Source organism: Halichoeres trimaculatus, unplaced genomic scaffold (genome assembly GCF_033239565.1).
Source record: "Halichoeres trimaculatus isolate MK-OKI-2021-1 unplaced genomic scaffold, fHalTri1.1 fHalTri1_scaffold_1, whole genome shotgun sequence".
NCBI classification, from domain to species: Eukaryota; Metazoa; Chordata; class Actinopteri; order Labriformes; family Labridae; genus Halichoeres; species Halichoeres trimaculatus.
This window is the reverse complement of record NW_027437179.1, coordinates 7,739,900-7,759,361: the sequence shown is the minus strand read 5'-3', so window position 1 is coordinate 7,759,361 and position 19,462 is coordinate 7,739,900. Positions and strand designations below refer to the sequence as shown.

Below are 19,462 nucleotides of genomic sequence, written 5' to 3'. Positions count from 1 at the left end.
TTTTTTGGGGAATAGAGTTGAGCATATCGTGGTGTTTTCATTTATTTATTTTGATAGGTCATAGAGATGAGGTTCAGAAATCTCCATAGTCACCTGTTTCTGGGGCTCTTCTTCATCGATTCTGATTGGCTAGTGACAAATTAAGATTAAATTGAAGATGCTGTCAGTATTAAGTGATTATATTTTAAAAGATATGCTATATAACAAAAAGAAGTCAAACAAAAGGGGAAACAGAAATGAACTGTTGAGACTGATGTTTGGAATTTGATTCATGAAACATAGAATATGTCATTGTGTGTGGTGAATATGGAAGTTTACCTTAAAAACACAACTGACAAAGTTATTATGACACACACGCACAGGAATATAATTAAACACATCTTCTCATTGTATTCATAAACCCAAACCTGCCAACTCTCTTGATTTCTATGGGAGTCTCCGCTTTTAACCTGCTCTCCAACTATACTCTTGGTACGTCACGTTGATAACAATAAAGACTTGCTCATAAGCACTGTGGGATACATGTCGTCAGACCTGGAAACTCAACTTGACAGCAACAAGCACACACAGAGATTTTAACACAGAACACAGAGGTAAAAATTATGTTAGCAGACATGTTAACCGTACAAAGGATGGACCAAATGTTGAGGCACGAGGGGGTTTCATCCACTTTGTCAAAGTCTAAGTCTATGTTTGTATACCTGTATGTAAGTGTACAGTAGTATTCCTGACCCATTCTCTACTTTTATATTTTTTAATAAGTCAGTGATTTAGAAGGTTTCAAGTTAGGGAGTTTACCCAATCAGAGGCACAGCTCACCAGGCTGACAGGTCTGGCACCCTTCACTGCAAAAAAGCTGAAATCTGATCAAGTGTTTTTCTCTTATTTTCAGTAGAAGATAGATTTTTAGACTTAATTTGAGCCACATTCACCTGACCAGTTCAGAAAAATATTTTATTTCAAGTTGTTTGAAGACAAAAATGGGGTTTGACAACAAGTAAATACAGATATCTGCCAGTGGGGTAAGAAAAATAAATTCTTGTATTTACACATTTTTTCTAATATTAAGTACCCTGACATGCACATATTTCTTACCCCACTGGCAGATATTTTTTACTTGCCACAAAATATCTTAAAATGAGTGAGGAATTGTCAATTGAAGGTGGCTCAGTTCAAGTACAAAAAGACAATTTTTACCAAAAATAAGACAAAAACAATTGCTTGGATTTCAGTTTTTGCAGTGTTTAGCTGTGAGTTAGGAGGTTCAAAGACTACAGCCCTACAAAAGGTTTTATTACAGAAACATTTATTACATTTATCAGAAACAAATGGCCGACATCACAGAGACTACGTCAGTTATTATACAGTTTTTGTTTCAGACAAATCAAAAACTTCAAGCTGTTTGATGGCAGACGAGGAGCAATTTTGATCCGAGGAAATTAATAAATAAGGCAGATGGAAATAAAGGAAGTGCAGGAAGTGAGCTCCCCCTGTAGGCTCCCAGGACCACAGACTATATGAAGTGTCTTAAAATGTCTGAATTTAACTGATGAGCTAGAATTGATACTTCTAATATTACCACGTTTTTATAGCAGCATCTGGCTAAACAGCAATTTTAGGGATTAGAAAAGACATCCTGCTTCCTCGTTTTCTATCAATATCAATTACATGCACAGCAATCAGTTTAAGCCCATGATTCCTCAGGCTCTTATCCTGTTATTCAAAGAAAATGTTTTGTGTAAGTCATAAAACAATACTACTCATTTTCCATCAAATCTTAATATGACTGTCTTCCTCATTGCTTGCTGTCATATCATCAATTCTTTTTTATTTTCTTTTATTTAATTTTTTCTTTTATTTATTTTATTTAATTTTTTATTATCTATTTTTTTCTTGTTTTATATATTTTTATTTGTATTTATTTATTTATTTGTATTTTTAATTTTATTTGTATTTTTAATTTTATTTATTTATTTATTTATTTATTTATTTGGGGGGGGCGTCTTTTTGCCTTTAATTAGATCATAGAGATGACAGTGGATAGAGCAGGAAATAGGACAAAAGTGGGGAGTAACACGCAGGAAAGAGGCCACAGGCTGGATTTGAACCTGGGCCTACCGCGCGGTAGGGGGCGAACCTCATGGAGCACAACCTAAACCACTTGTCCTTCTGTGCTCCACGTCATTGCTTCTGCCTATAAAATAAATCCCCAGGCACAAAAGTTTTTTCTTGCACAGTCAAAGCTGGGACAACATTAATTAGACGACAGCTTTAGCTAAATATTCCCCGTCTCTAATGCCATAGACAAACTTTGAAAGCACCAACAGGAGGTAATTAAAAGAAAAGCAGAGCTCTTTAATGAAGCTCCAAATTCTTGTTTATCTTGTTTGAGCAAGAGCGCTCTACCTGCTGCCTGTGTTTGCCAGAGTGTGTCAGCATATGTGTCAGTGTAAAGGCCTGCTCTCAGCTGTTGGCAGCACCTTTTCACCATCTAACACAGTGTGCTTTTCTGTCTTTGCAGCTCCTCTGCGCTACAACACCATGTCCATAATCTGGATCTGCATGGCCCTGGTGTCTGGCCTGGTCACCTTTCTGGCCATCATCATCTGCAGGAAACGGCAAGGCTACACTCTACCACACTACCCATCGCTGCTGTGTGTGGAACACTTTCTTACACTACTCTACCGTTTCTCTCTTGTGTAATGTTGCTTGTGATCAAAGCGCCGTGTGCACTGTGTTTCTCCCTGCTTCTCCCACGTGCAGAATTGCCAGCGAGCAAAAAGAAAGTAGGATGTAATCTGAGCAAGGCGTTAAAGAAAGACTGAAAATTTTCCCCAGAAACGGGGAAGGATCTCATTTAAGCTTGTCTTTTCAGAAGCTAAGATACCATTAGTCTCTCTTGTTGTGCTGAAAAGTTCAAAATGTCTGAGCGCACAAATATTCTGCATGCTTTTCTGTCGCTAATAAGGAGCGTGAGCAGAGAGACATTTTGAAAGCAAATGCTTTAGCTTCATCATCTCCTCCACCCTTCATGTCTCTTTGCTGTCTTATTTAGCTCATTTCCCAGCTCCTAATTTCCACCTCATATTGAAGTTAATTATGTTGACTCATGTCCAGTAGCTCACAAGCCAAATGTTCCTACTTATCCCATCAGCCCCCCTTTCCTCCCTTTTGATGTCTTCAACTAATATCTCTGTAGCACTGTGCAGAATAATTAATTTCATCTCACTTAATTAATTCATACTTCAATGCATTTGTTTTTTTTTATTCCATTCTGTTTGGGGAGAAGAAAAAAAAACATTGAAGGATTAAAAACGTCATCCAGGCAAAATCATGTTTTCATCACTGCAGTCAATTCAATGATGCTGAGATGGAGGATCAAAAACAAGAGCAATGGGCTGATAAGTGACTGACTAATAAACAGATTGGAAAACACCCACAAGTCCTTGTGACAGGAAGCACCACAAGAAGTTTTACTGTGCACACTTGAAATTTGTCATGTTGAAACCAGCTTTTTTCAAGTGTTTTTGCTTCAGCAATCAACTGATGGGGAAGGAGTAGAAGCTAGCTTACCACTGCACGGTTTAAAATCTAAAGAGCCCCTGACAGAAGGACTTTTGAGACAGTCCTTGAAAATCCCCACAGAAATTTAAAGCAAAAACATCACAACCCTACATGGAGGAAACATGGTATCTGAGCAACAACAAAACAGAAAGAAAAAAAGTTTTAAAGTGTGTGTCTGCGTAATTTCTCCCCCAGTTGTTGAAAAACACAAAAACACAACCTAAAGTGCTCTTTTAGGAGCAAAATGCTGTGATAAAGTGCCCTACTGGGATCCAAAATAAGTACTCTTTTGGGAGTGAAATTGCACACTAAGGTGCACCATTGGGCACCAAATCCTGTGCTTCTGAGCCAAATCCTGTGCTCAAGTTCCCTTTTGGGAGCAAAATTGCAAACCAAAGTGTCCTATTAGGGGTAAGTCCTTTGCTTGGGGCCAAGGACTGCTAAAGTGCTCTACTGGGAGCAAAATTGTACACTGAATTGCCTTCTTGGGAGTAAAATCACACTCTATAGTGTCCCAATGGGAGCCTAATCCTGTGCTAAGGTGCCCTTTTAAGCAAGCCCTTTGCTTGGTAGCCATAGCCTGTGCTAAAATGCCCTACTGGAAACTAGAATGCCCTCATGGGAGTAAAATCACACACTAAAGTGCCCTATTAGGGGTCAAGTCCTTTGCTTGAGAGCCACATCACCTGCTAAAGTGCCCTACTGGGAACCAAAATGTCCTCTTGGGAGGGAAATTGCACACTTACGTGTTCTATTGGGAGCAAATCTTGCTTGAGTGCCGTATTGCGCAGCAAATTCAGTGCTTCTGAGTCAAATCACAGGCTAAAGTACCCTCCTGGAATCAAAATTGTGCACTTAAGTGTCCTATTGGGAGCCAAATTTTTTGCTTGGGAACAAAGTCCTGTGCTAAAGTGCCCTAGTGGTAGCCAAAGCCTGTGCTCGGGTGCCTAAACTGACTCGAAGAAGCTTATTTGGGAGCCAGATCCTGTGCTTATGTGCCTTTTTGGGACCCAATTGCGTGCCGAAGCGCCCCTCTTGTAAGACAATTTGCGTTCAAGTGCCCCCTTTGGAGCCATATCCTGTGCTCGGGAGCAAAACACAGTACTAGAATGCTCTTTTGGGACCCAATCATGTACTAAAATACCTTTTTGGGGGCCAAATCACATGTTAAAGGTTCCTCTTTGGAGCCTAATCATGCTTAAGTGAGCTTTAACGTATACTTTACTGCCCTCTTGGGAGCCCAAATAATGCTCTTAAGTTCCCTCCTGGTGAGCAGAACACACTTGGCTGGTTTAAACAAAAAAGTAACTTGAGTAGTCCGTTCAGTTAGTCTGTTTTAAGGCTATTTAATCTGTAGGCAATGTCATCTGCATAATATATAAACATGTCTAAAGTTACTTCAGAAACATGCAGGACTTACTGTCTTCTTCAGCGGCTAGAACACACCGTACATGCTTTAATTTTTTTTTCTGCTTCTGCCTTTCAAATAGTCTTTGCACGCCACTACCCTCTGTAGAATATCTTGAAGCTGCTTTTGACACATTTTCTATGGAGCTTCAGCAGCACAGCCCACTACTAACAACGCCGGCAGGGGAGACGTTTGTGTGCACACAGGACTGTTAGAGGTCAGAAAGGTCAGCCGACGGCGGCTGAGTGTTTGAATTACTTGCCTGTTGCTTAACACAGAGGCCAAAAGCTGCAGATTCATGAGGGGGCATGAGACCTCTGTTTAATCTGTGGGAGAGAAAAAAAAAAACGGTGTTAAATCTTTTGCCCTGTCTTTCCTAAACGCCCTCCTGAGACATGTTCATTGTGTTTGGTTTATTTTTTAACCTAAAGTGTGGAGTGTAAGAGCTGAACCTTTATACACTTCTTGACCTCTCTTCTCTCTATGTTATCACCTCTGTAAAGCTCATTAAGAGGGAACAGGTTGACTGGTTGTTCCTTATAAATAACTAAGCGTCTCTCAGTGATGAATAGCTCTGCTGAAGTAAATAATTCACGATGAACAGTTATTGATTTATTAATTATGAGCTGCGGTTAGAATTTGATAGTACAAATGTTTCACGATTGTCCTGTATTCATCCCACTGTATGTTTATGTGTGTGCACGTGTGTGTGTTTGTCTGTGGATGTGTGTGTGTGTGTGTGTGGTTATTACAGACACTGTGGCTACAGCAAAGCCTTCCAGGACTCTGACGAGGAGAAGATGCATTACCAGAACGGTCACGGTATGTTTGGCCCATTCCTGAATTATTACCAGTAATAGATTAGATCACATTCCTCGCAAAGAGGTCGCATTTTCATCCCCGTGTAATAAAGTTCATCCTCAGAGCAAACAATTTTCATCACGCGCTGAGTGATTACAGGAGCACACAGGCTTTATTCCTCCCATGCTGTTTATTCTCTCCTTCCCTCTGTCTGCTCCTTTCTGCAAGTCATTTCTCCCCTTTCATCAAGTTTTCCCTCCACACACACCAGTGACAGGGGCTCAGATGCGATGTTGCTCTCATTCTCTGATATGTGACCAAATGCTAATGTTGTTTATCTTAGTGTCATTCCCCGACGCGAGGTTCTATATCGACCCGCACACATACGAGGACCCCTGCCAGGCGGTGCACGAGTTTGCCCGAGAAATTGAAGCTTCCAGGATCAAAATAGAGAAAATCATTGGTTCAGGTAAAACCATGAACTCACACAAATACACCTCCCGCATACACACCCTCACACACACACACAGGGTGAGAATCATTGGCTGAGCTAACTTAAAATCATTGGCCGGTGTAAAGGCTGTGGTGTGCAGCAGAGAAGAGGATGGCAGAGCGGAATCAGAGCGTTGCGTGGAGCTGTCAATCAAAGCTCCTCAGACAGGGAGGGAATACTAACACCGTGTCAGCTCCACAGAACGCTGGGCTAGTTATAAATCCTGCAGAAACACACATCAATAGAAAGTAGAATAACAGCAATCACACCAAAAAAAAAGTTATTCTACACTGGAGATAAGAAATAATGACAGAGCAGACAATGGATGATTTGCTTGCCACAGCATTTGCACATAAAAACAGGACGTTCACCTGGATGTTGGATTGTTCTCATATCTAACCTGAGATGTTAAGATAGAGTGGATCTAATTTTGATTTTAATCATTCTTGTGTGTGATCTGCAGGGGAGTTTGGGGAGGTGTGTTATGGGCGTATGAGACTCCCCGGGAAGAGAGACATCCCAGTTGCCCTGAAGACCCTGAAGGCCGGATACACAGAGAAACAGAAGAGGGACTTCCTGGCTGAGGCATCCATCATGGCCCAGTTTGACCACCCCAACGTGATCCGCCTGGAGGGAGTGGTGACACAGAGTATGCTGCTTCTAAAGATAAACATTCACATCAACACAAAGATTTAATCATTTTAGGGTGATTCCTCAATTAAGGGAGTTTTCCAGATTTCCAAGAAAAAATGTTTTTACAAAAAACAATTATTGTATTTGTAAGAGTTAAGTTAAAGAAACAATGAAAAAAATAACTGCGTCTCAATGGTGATATTTAATACTTTTTACTACTACTTTCTGTGTGTTAAAAGATTCAAATGTGCAAGAATTTCACTGTTTAGCGCTTCTCCCAATCCAGGTGTTTTAACATCTCATCTATAATAAAGCAATAAAAGTGCTAAATTCATCTAAATATTCACTTGACCTGTTATCATAACAACTTAAAAAGATTTTTTTCAAATTCATATAGTTTATATATTTGTTCAACTTGCAATTAATATATATGACTGTCCCTTAGAGAGGGATTATTTGTTTATTAACAATGCCAAATGCACGTGCAACTTGGGTGCAGAAGCACTGCGGAGTATAATGGTTTGTTAACTGACGTGGAGGAGTCAATCACCAAAAAAATAATTTTTAAACCAAATATTACCACTTTTACGCATGGAAAACAGCTCCTAGGTTTGTGAAATAGCAGTGAGTGGATGAAGAGATCAGCAAGTGGACAGATATTGGATGGAAAAACGTTTTTAGCGGAAAAATACGGCGCGTACCCAGGGAGCAATTTAAATACTTGATGCCCATGACTGCATTATCCGTGGACACTTACCAGACTGTGACAGACCAGGACGTAAACGTGTCAATAAATCAGGAAAACACAAGACTGCTGAGTCTCAGACCCGGTTCATAAGAAAAGAACCAGAAAATTACACCCAGAGTTAATTATTCACCCGCAGACCTTGCTGGTGTTTCAGTGTAAAGTGTGACCCTGTTAACTGGTGACTCTCGGCTGTAAATCAATGATACTGTCGTCTGAGAGTTACCAGTTAGCATGGTTACTATTAACTCCAAAACACTGGTTGCTCTGTGATGATCAAAACTTGATGGATGTTACCTCTGTTGCATCGTATCGTTTCTACAAACTGACCACAGAACAACCGTACAATTTTAATCTGATGACAGGTTGGATTTAGTGTTAAAAAAATGCTAACTCATCTGAATGAATGGAGCTAAAAACTGCTTCTGCAGTCAAGATGTGTGCACATCTTTATGATAACATAGACTGATAATCCCTCTATACTTCTGTCATTACTATCACACTCACCTTTGACAAACTAATAAAGTTTTTAGAAGAAGTTTCTGACATTGTTGCATGCTAAGGAGATGCTCCAGAGGAAAACATCCAAGACATGAGGCAGAAGCCTGACTTTTTGATGCCCACATATGTGAGTAATTTGTTCCTTTTTACACCCTGATGTTAGAGTATATTCATTAAGCGTCATTCCTAAACAAGTTACTACTTGAATATTTCAACTAATTAGTGGGAAATTTCACTGTATTTACATGTATTTTGTGCAAATTGTATGCTAGCTAACCTGTTAGCTTAGCAAGTCTAAAACTTAACCAATATTATCTGCAAGAAGTGAAATTTGTCATTACTGTTACGTCATTACCATTTAACAGGTGACAAGCCCAAAACAGTGAATCTCTTTCACATTCGAATTTTCAACACACAAAATTAGTATTAAAATAATATCAATGAGACACCGATACTTTACATTTTTCTTCCTAGAAATCTACCCTGGGGACAGAAAAACTCCCTTAATTGAAGAATCAATTATCAAGGTCAAAATGTTCCAAAACAATGACTGTGAATGAAGTGATGTTGTAAGAAAAGTGATGGACAGTAACGATCAAATATGGACACTAAAAGACAATCAAGAATTATGTCGTACATCTGTAAATGGAATCAAAATTCATAATAATCTGATGATATGTGAAAAGAGGACACTAAATATTTAGGGAATGGGGACGGGACTAGATAAGCTCTGCTTCTCCCGTCTTCCCTTTCGGACATGTACAATGTGATCTATTGAAAATGTGTGATATTGTATAAGTGTGCTGACATGACCGAAATAAATCAAATCATCATCATCATCATCATCACCCTTTAATGTATTTACAGGTTATTTGCATATATCATTATCTGCGTGTAGGCCTTGTGCAACTTGCTGAACTTTCGACCCCTTGTTAGCATGTGAGAGCTTCTCTCTCATCTAAGCTAGGGTATGAATTAACTTTTGTTGAAGTAACCTCTTGTGAGCTGTGGGAAAAGATAAAAAAAAAGTTGGCTTAAACTTTGCCGATTTTTAAATCTCCACATGGAGCCATTTAAACTTGTAGTATTTTACTGGAAGGGTAAGATAAAAATGAAGCTAAAGTTTAAAGTTATCTCTGCTGGGATGGTAAAACTGGGGATAATTTTATAAACCAACTCCCTCTTTAAACCTTAAGCAATGTTACAGATCATGAAGATGCCCTTACTCATCCAAAACTTTTTTTAAACCAAGTATAAGAAAGGGCCAGTTCACAAGTTAAATATATGAATACTTTAAAATAATTTAGCTCCACTCTAAGATGCCACAAGTTCCAGAAACCAACTCTCATTCAATAAGTTTTGTCTCACTCTGTTTTTTTCAGCTAATATTCAAACTTTTAATTTCTTAGGAACAGTTGTGCTTTAATAAAAAGATAAGTACTCAGTTTGAGAACTCATCCCTATTATTCTCAAGCAGTGAGCTACATAATCTGCCATAAGGCTCCCAACGTCTCTAAAGCATGAGGATAGACGGGGTTAGACAGGCAGCAAAAGCCAGTAAAAAATCTTGTTATTTCAACTTCTGATACGGATCTAAAATATATTTTTGTCACCTTTTTTGATCCAAATTTCAAAATGCCGTCTCACCAAAATTCTCATTATTTCTTTTATTCTTTTGCTCACAATAGAAGAAAATCACAGTCTCCTCTATCTGCGTAGCATAGAGCAGCACTTTCTTTAACTAATCTATCCCCACTTCTCATTTCTTGTTGATAATGCCACAAAATTGAGAATCTGCTCAGAGCCTCTCGTGTCGTGTGGAATCTGGACACAGCTATATCATCTGAGTAGATTCTTGTCCCAGTCCAGTTCTTTCAGTCTTTTTTATTTTCTTTATTTCATTTTAGTTTTTTTTTTTTTTTTTTGTCTTGGTACTTTCTGTAATTGTGTTTCTTTTATTCTGCACCCTTGGCGGGAAGTCAAGTTTTCCCATCTGGGACTCAAAAAGACTTTAATTGTTAAACAATAATGAAACACACAGCTGCAGATTATTTTACTTGTGTATTTAAATCCAGTTTTTTTCTATTTTTCAGAATTAAGAACTATACTGTTGTTGGTTTGTTGTTTTTGTTGTTGTAGTATCAAACGTTTTCATTCATATCATAATTCAAAAACCTACACATAATCTACAATTTGAACATATGAAGCCTTAATGTCTCTGTCTCCTCAGGTAAACCAGTGATGATCATCACAGAGTACATGGAGAACGGCTCTCTGGACTCTTTCCTCAGGGTGAGTATTCAGAGGTTTACATGCATAAAACTAGTGAAGGGAAGCTTTTGTTTTTTATTTGTATCTTTTTCTGTTTTTCGTTTTGTTTGTTAAGTTAGTTTTTCACCATCCACTGACTGGTAGAGCTTCTCTCAGCCAATGTGCTGTGAACATAAAATCCAACATCTTGAAGCTTTGAGGCACCATGAGGATTTTATGTGAACTTGAAATAGTTTCACATTTGCTTATCTATAATCCCCAGTTTAAAATGAGATTATCAGCACCAAAATAGTTTATTTATAAATTATATTCCTCAGTTTCCTGTGGCTGAATTGGATTTTAAATTGATTTACGGCACATAAACTTAAACTTCCCTTAAGGACACTTCATCCATCGATAAAATAAAGAGTGAGGTTACGTTAGCTCTGCTTGGTGAGGTTGGAGGTTGGATGAGCACTGGTTGGACATGACCAGGATTCACTAACGTTACATTTTACAGACACGTCTCACTGCACCGGGCTGAGAGTAAACAGTCTGCTCCCCTTCAGGACACTGAGATCAAAAAGTTTGCTTGGGCCTGGAGCCAGCAAAAGTGTCACGTTTCAAACAAAAGCTCTATGTAATACAAATAAATACATTACCTTGTTGCTTTGCATCCTGGGAGAAGTTGTCTTGAACAAAGAACAGTATCAGCGGAGAAAATTTGCTCTTCATACAATCCTTTTGTCGTGTCTCTACAACAGTTGGTGAATGTACTCATGGGAAACTGAGTTATTATCCTGGGAGAACACTACCAATTCTGACCAAAGGTGTCACTGCAATCACCACAGTCCTCACAGAGCCTTTAGGTTTCAGCATTAATCCTTGTCTTGTTTATTTAATTAATGTCCCAGAAGCCCCTGAGATATAATTTTTTTACTCACTTTTATATAGTTTTAACATATGTGCAGGTGAATGAGATCAGTGTTTCTAAAACACATGGTTACAAAAAGGGAAATGTCAGATTACAAGACTTGGGGAAGCACTGGCTCAGTCGCAAAGTCGTTTATCTCTGTCTCAGAGGGTTGACGGTTTGATCAGAGCTTCCATAAACCACTTTCAGGGTCAAACTGAGATTCAGCATGAGACTCAGAATGAGAATGGATTGAGAGAAGGAATAGTAATGAGAATAAATTAATCCAAAATATTTATAAATACCCCAGGGGTAAGTTTGCTAACCAAATTTGCCATGATACACTAAAACAGCGATTCCCAACCAGTGGTACGTGTACCCCTAGGGGTATGCAAACACATTGCAGTGGGTACGTGGACAGGTTAAATAGTTTATTTCCAACTTGTAAGGACTGAAATAAGCCCGTCAATAAAATGGATAACCTGTGGCACAGTAGCACCAAAATCAAAACAGTTGCTTACCTGCTGACAGACAAGTATGAAAGTCAAGTGTTTTATCAAAGCTTAGATGAATGATGACAAATGAGTCTGAATTATAATTGTTGTTTTTTTAAGTGTTTTGTTCTGATTTTAAAGTTCAAGTGCCTGTTTAAAGTGGACTTATTCAACAAAACTATTTTTTTCGGGAAATGTTACAAGAACTATACATAACGGAGGCAGGTTGATCATATTGATTTTGTGTTTATTTATTTGCCATTTTATTTTCAAGGCAACATATTTATTTTTATGATTAACTGAATTAAAAAGAAGAAATGGAAGAGAGTAAATATCCAAATTAAGGAGAAATAATAATAATAATAAATAGTCATTTAATTATCATATTCTGCTTTTGAGGAATCATTACCTTGCATAAGTGTAGGGGTATTCATTGCAAGACAAAAAGGATCGGGGGTACAAAAGACTAAAAAGGTTGGGAACCACTGCACTATAAGGCAATGTGGGAATATTAATGGAAGTCCAAATAAATAAGAAATTAATACCGAATCAAGCAAAACAACACTAAAATAAATAAGATGTGAAGAAAAAGCACTTTCTGGTACACGGAGATCAGTTGATCTCAGTGCAATCCAAGTCAGTCTGGAAGTCGTAAATAGTGAGAATATCCTGAGGAGACACTGCGAGTTACAAGTTAGAAGTTTATGATTTCATTGTCAAAAACAGACTGGAACCATCTCAAGCAGCACGCAAAGCCTGAAGAGAAAACCAGACACATTTAGGTAAGAAAAAAAACATCATGGTATGAAAGTACAGTGAATGAGTTGATAAAAGACGTCGTATTAAAGTACTCCGAGTGGTAAAACAGGAGGAAGACCTGGTAGATCACACTTCCTGGAAACCATTTGACTCCCTGAACATCAGTGAATCTTGCCACCACAGCAGCAGAGCTTTGAGCAGTAATGTCAAAGTTTTTTAATGAGATATGAGTTGATTTAACATTGTAGTACATCCACAATGTCAACCAGCTGCAGTATGTGCGTATATGAATGTGGATTATTACTAAAAGGCAAATCCCTGTCATGTTTTATTCTCTTATCTTACCCTCCTCTCTATCTTGATTAAAATCTTTTCTGTTATCACTCTGCTCATCTTTCCTGCTCCTATACCATCATGTGTTTTTAATCTTCACAGAAATCTCTCTCGCTCTGCTTCCCCCTCCTTCCTAATTTCTCTCCCTTTTCTTTTCTGCCTCCCTGCAGAGACACGACGGCCAGTTCACCATCATCCAGCTGGTGGGCTTGCTGCGCGGCATTGCAGCAGGTATGACCTACCTGTCTGACCTGGGCTACATCCACAGAGACCTGGCTGCCCGCAACATCCTGGTCAACAGCAACCTGGTGTGTAAGGTGTCTGACTTTGGCCTGTCCCGGGTGCTGGAGGATGACCCGGACGCTGCATACACCACCAGTGTGAGTTTCCACATTGAGGCAAGCATTAATGAAGCGCACACACACACAATTTCACACACAGTAAGGGAGAGGCATTTAAAGATAACAGGACTGGAAAAAAATGATCAACCTGAAAAAATGACGGCAAGGGGCACACCTGCAAAATGTCAAGAGTGGGACAGCAGTAACATCTTTAAACAGGTGTTCAGGACAGTGTAATGTATTTTCATCCAAATTAAACATGTGGGTTGTTGTGATCCAGATCTTTTTATGTCACAGACAGTTGGTGTCAATCATGAGGAAGCTTTCTTTGGTGCTTCTTGAGAACAGTGTTGCCAACTTTGTTGCAATATTTACCGACTTTTTTTGTTTGTTTTTGTTCGAAAAAAGGGGCTAGTGACAAATCAAGTGACCTCTCTGGAGTTTGGAGACTGATGTTAAAGCATGTACACTGCAAAAAACTGAAATCTTATTAAGTGTTTTTTTTCTTATTTTAAGTAAAAATTGTCTCATTACACTTGGTATGAGCCACATTCAACTTTTCAGTCCAGAAAAAAAATCTTGTTTTAAGTAATTCAAAGACAAAAAATGAGGTCTGAATCACTCATGAAAGGAAAAATAATTCTGCCAATGAAATTAGAAAATTTTTCTAGAAAATTTGAAACTAAACTAGAAAAATGCATTTCCTTGCAGAAAATGCGTTAAATGCTGACACCAAATACTGCAATGCAAAATTGTGAAATGACATGCACAAAAGTAGTGCATGACAGCTGAAAATGTACAACATGTAAAATAAAAACTGCATTAAGTTGTGAGACAAATCAAAGAATGAAAAAATGTGAAATAATTGCTCAGAGCTCAAAACATTTGCCTTTCCACCTGAAAAACAGGAAATGCAGTAAAACAACAACCTCTACTACTTCCTGTTTGTAATGATCCCATATTTTTCAACACATAAATTTCAACATAAATACTGTCTTAATACGAGTAACTTCTCTCTTGTTCCATTGGCAGATTTAAAAAAAAAAATGTTACAAGTGGTTCAGACCTCATTTTTTCTTTAAATAACTTAAAACAAGACATTTTTGGGGGCTAGTCAGGTGAATGTGGCTCCATTTAAGTCTAAAAAGACATTTTCTACTGTAAATAAGACAAAAACACTTGATAGGATTTAGCTTTTTGCAGCGTATTGATCTCCAGCACCTGCTGCTTTTCAATGAGTAGCGAGCAGCAGGGACTGTCGTGGACCCCTCTCTTAGGTGGATATTGTAACAACAATAAGAATCCACGATAGAAAAATCATTTATTGTTTTTACACACTTAATGTCCACTGACCATACAGTCCAAAAAAAACTGTTTTTGACAAAGAATCCCAATTTTTATATTGTCAAACAAAAAATCCTGATATATGGATTTTTGAATTTTCCTCCCAACCCTACTGTTTACAACATTTAACAACTGTTTACAACAGGAACTGCTCATCACACTGTTATTACAGTGATGTCTCTGTGCCAGTGTTTTTCATGCTCGGGATTCTAGGAGCTCCTGTTCATCCACGCCTCTATTCCAAAGTTAGAAATTCCCAGATCTGGGCGATGTGGATATTTTCAGCTTAAAAAGCACCATGCAGGGGGCGAAGCCACTAAAGTGACGCCACAGACATGTCAAGCCTAAACCAAGCTTTGCTCGTGCAGCAGCCCCTCTCATACAGTCCATGAGCCAGAGCAGGTGACTGTATGCAAATGAACTGACATGTGTTTGTCTCTTTGAGTCACTTTTACTATTCCCAGGCCCAAATAGAGGAGGTGAGATGATATATTGATATTTAAAAAAAGAGAGAGAACTGACAGAAAAAGTTTTTCATTTTTAGCTCTAAACATTTTCCCTCCTGCAATGTTTTTCCTCCCTCCTACAGTGTCCATGACATTTACATTTCAATTTTCAGTTAAGTGATGCTAACTGAACAATGACATCATTTAACGTCTTCTTTGACAGCCTACAGCTACACCCACCATTTGATGTGATGAAGCACTCCACTTTGATGCCTGTTATATTCCAAAACAGTTCTTAAAAATTGCGTTCATCATGAGAAATTATGCAAAGTTGAAGTTTGCATCTTTGGCTCCCTGTTACTGACATGGTCAGCATTTTTAGTTTGAACATCGTGACTTTTCTGCACATTCACTTTGACAGGAAAACAACTCATTATGAGTAAACAGGAATATTAAATGTGCTGATTTACCTCATCTAAATATCTTCTTTTTTTATGAGTGGTAAAGTCAAATGTAGAGTAACACAGGTTGGACCCAGGACACAGGCGATGAGGAGGAAAAGCTCCACTTGGACACTGAATGTGATAAATGAGTGGTGAATGGGCCAGAGGAGGGTTTAGAAAGGTCAGACTTAGATTTGACTGACTTGACAGAGTTATTTTTAGCTCACTTTCAGCATTTGGAATAGCTGGAGGAGGCTGTGGCAGAACCTGGCTGCTTAAACAAAAAGAAAGTGTCATATCCATCTGATGAGAGAGGCAAGAGGTGAGGCTCTGTGTGTTTCCATGAAACAGAAAGATAGATTCCTCACTTGAACTTACACTGAGCTTTAATTATTAAAAAGTACCTGGAAGAAAAACTTCAGTTTGAAAAAGTGGTGTGACTGTCGACACTTATGAATCCAAGAGTAAATATAAAAACGTTGAGTTGAGTTTTACCCCAGCAGAAAGTTATTACAGTTATTAGATCATGATTTTGAAGAGCCATGTCTTTGTATCTTATGAATCTAACTGACAACTAAAAATGCATTTGCCATTCATATATATAAATGTTTTATGAGGCAGCTCCACTAACATCTGTCATCTGAAAGTGGCATCACAACAAACACAACTGTAAAAAGCAATACAAATGCAATCAAAGCGCCACGAGAGCAGGAGTGAGGTAAAACCCTTCAGGAGCGAGCAGGCCAATATTAAACCTGCAGCCTGATGGGAACAAATCTATTAAATCTAAACTCAAAGAAAAGGCCAAGGTGGCTCCTTCCAGAGCCCGATGCTATCAGCTCACAGCACACAGATGGAAATCAGCGTCTGACACGTCTGTCTGTTACAGTCTGTTAAATCACAGCAATCTGATTACAGAGAGCAAGGTGATTACACGCAGCGTCTCTGTGACATTACAAACTCTACAGCATCATCACAGCACATGAAGAATTAATGACTGATAGTAGTTGGAGGTTAAACAGTCCATATTACTGCTGGGAAATCTGGATCACGTGAAGAAGGCTGCTTGTTTTACTGAACCAGGCCGCACAGTCACTTTGAAGAACCTGAATCTTTAAGATCAGGAGTTGAGGTTGAAGAAATGTGGCGCTGATTTAAAAGCTCAGCAGGACACTGAGTGTGTGTAATGGACTGCTTTGTAACATGTGGAGCGCCTCGCTTGTTAGAGATGTGAGGTTTCTATTTGATAACTTAATGAAGTGTCACTTTTATATCCACATAACACTTAAAGTATTCACCGCCGTCTGTAAGTCTGCTCTGGACCTTGTTTTCAACAGATGCTTTTAGCTGCTGTGAAGTAATTAAACCACGCTGTGGTTAATGGTTAAGCACTAAACCTGTGTACACATTTCAGGTGTTATTTAAATGACTTTAAAAGTCATCTTGAAATGTTTGCATTTGCATATTTGCCTGTTCACAACCCATGATTAAAAATTAGATTAACAAAATATGTTATTCCTAAATGCTATTTCTCAGTATCTGTGGTCGGGTCAGATTTTCTTGGGAGAACTCAAATGCAATCCATCAACTGAAAGCTCCGATGATGACATTATGAGAGACAGCAAACTTTAAGAGTGAGAAGAGAGATCTGTGTTTTTCTCTGCTGAAAATGATTTCTTGTTGGACACTGGAGCTGCTCTGTCAAAAAGAAAAAGGAGGTCAGAGCAGAAGAAAGCTTAACAGGAGAGAGATAGAGCACGAGCTAAACCGCGGGCTAATCTGTTTGTGCTAATGTTGATTCCAACCCACAGTCAGCAGTTATTCTGCAGTGGTCTGTTCAAACTTGAGAGTCTATCAATAAAATAAAGAGTGAGGTTATGTTAGCTCTGCTTGGTAGATGACTGGCAGGAAATAACCAGGATTCACTTACATTACACATTACAGACATGTTTTGGGGCACCAATATAGCCTGCTACTAAACTACAGTTAAACAAAGTTGAAAAAGTTTTCTTGTGGTCACATTTCAATTAATATCTATATATAACTAAAAATAACTTTATAACCATGTCACTTTGCATCCTGGGAAAAATAGAGCCAAAATGAAGATCTGCTCTCCAGAACAAACACTTTGACATGAGTCACATTCTCACGGCAAAAGGAAATGGAGTCTTAATCACAGAAAAACACTCCAGATGTCAGCCAAAGGTGTCACTACAATCAAAGCCAAATGAATAATCCTCAAAGTGTCCTTTTCTTTTCTCTTGACTATGTGTGTTGGTTGATCACTTTGGATGGATTTGACATATTATGTAGCATCATTTGATCCATGGTTTATGTTTATCATCTTCATTAGTGTGACTATGGTAATAAGAAAATATTGTCACACCTACATTCACTGTTATTCTTTATAAAACTATCATGAAAAAGGAGACAACAAACGGGACAGAGCAGACGGTTAAAGTTAACTCTTTGAACCCCCAATCTGGGGACTTTGATATCACTTGGCAAACAGTGTGAAATAATGTTTTTACCCCTTGCTGCTCGAATTAATGAACAACTATAAAAATAGACTGTTTTCATGTGTTGCATTCTTACAGATGTTAAATTGAGTGGAGATTGTAAATTTGAGTATAGTACACACAGTAGTAATAACTAAGTTATATTATAAACATAGGCAGAAAAGTTCATCCCCTGACCAATATATTGTGGCATAGTGGATTTGATACGATGTTTGTGTAGAATATGGATCACTAGGTAATAATGAGATAAAAAGGTCATTTCAGCTGCATCAAGATCTGGCAGTATAAGTTGCAAATTTGGGACAACAGGCATCAAGGGGTTAATCACGAAAGAATACAGTGACGTTGCACATCAACTCAAACCAGAGCCCAGGCTACATGACCATATACAAATTTTTTACATGCCACAAATACAACTCAAATAACTAAATGAATCACAACAAATCAAGCTCTGTGCAGCTCCAACGTGTCAGCCCACTCCATGTTTATGGATCTACTGCTGTGCCGTCATTACATGCAGAACAAAAGATTAACACCTGAGAAGAAAGCAGAGACTCAACAATATAAACCAAAGTATCAGAGGGAATCACTAAGAGTACTTCACTGAGTCAAAGCTGTAAAATTCACACAAAATAACACTTATGACCTTAAAGGTATAACGGTTTAGAGCTGCAGCTGTATCAATTTCAAAGAGATATTTTTCCTTCCTTCAAGCAAACCTACTTGTTAAAATTTTTGCTTGGTGCCATCTTATTTTACTTTTCACCATTATCACATACACTCATATTAACACATCTCAAGAAATCTCAACAAATCTCTCAGTTTTTCCTGTTAATATGACACTTCAATTATGTAAATAGACCTTGTGGTTGCAGTAAAATACCCACTATATTATGGGCTTGCAATTTTCAAGCATACGCCTGAAAAAGAAGATCAGGGTTCAAAGGGTTAAAGGGCTAAAATCATGTTACACCAGTGGTGTCTGCAGATTCAACAGCCTGAGAGAACATTTGTTCTCACACATACACAGTTATATGTTGGAACATGTGTGTTTGACTGCTCCCTACAGCAGTTAAAGAGAAATAAATGCAATATCTATATTTTTTTTTTATAAAGACCAAGAAGTAAGACAGACCAGAAGTAGAAAACCTGCTCTGAGCTCTTTCACTCTCGTGAAAAATGTGAACGATGTGCATTTGTTCTGAACTATTCTTAGCGGTGAATATTGCCAGCTCTGGTGCTGGAGCCGGCGTTTCCAGCAGCATGACACTGTGTGTTTCACTGAGTCAAAATAAACATTTTGTGTGTCAGGGTAATAAACAAACAAATCACCCACTGCAACACTGTGACTCACATAGCTTTTGGATGAGACTGAAGCTCTGTGGTTCAGAGGGGGAAGAAATGACAGGCTATAAATAGAAATATCCCTTACACAATCATATAGTTATAAAAGAAATTAAATAAGATGAAGATTA

The 19,462-nt window shown here is 38.4% G+C and overlaps 1 protein-coding gene across 6 annotated transcripts in view; it reads left to right on the top strand.

Annotated features, from left to right (window-relative positions):
• Positions 1-19,462, top strand: part of epha8 (eph receptor A8) — a 185,594-nt gene that overhangs the window by 154,631 nt on the left and 11,501 nt on the right. For 3 of the 6 annotated variants that reach the window (XM_074679007.1, XM_074678970.1, XM_074679015.1), the window contains exons 11-16: positions 2,522-2,654; positions 5,727-5,794; positions 6,117-6,242; positions 6,730-6,915; positions 10,376-10,437; positions 13,065-13,292. In XM_074679007.1, the coding sequence (XP_074535108.1) occupies positions 2,522-2,654; positions 5,727-5,794; positions 6,117-6,242; positions 6,730-6,915; positions 10,376-10,437; positions 13,065-13,292 (803 nt within the window). The remainder of the gene's footprint in view (positions 1-2,521; positions 2,655-5,726; positions 5,795-6,116; positions 6,243-6,729; positions 6,916-10,375; positions 10,438-13,064; positions 13,293-19,462) is intronic. The other 3 variants (XM_074678989.1, XM_074678999.1, XM_074678978.1) reach the window with 3 other exon arrangements.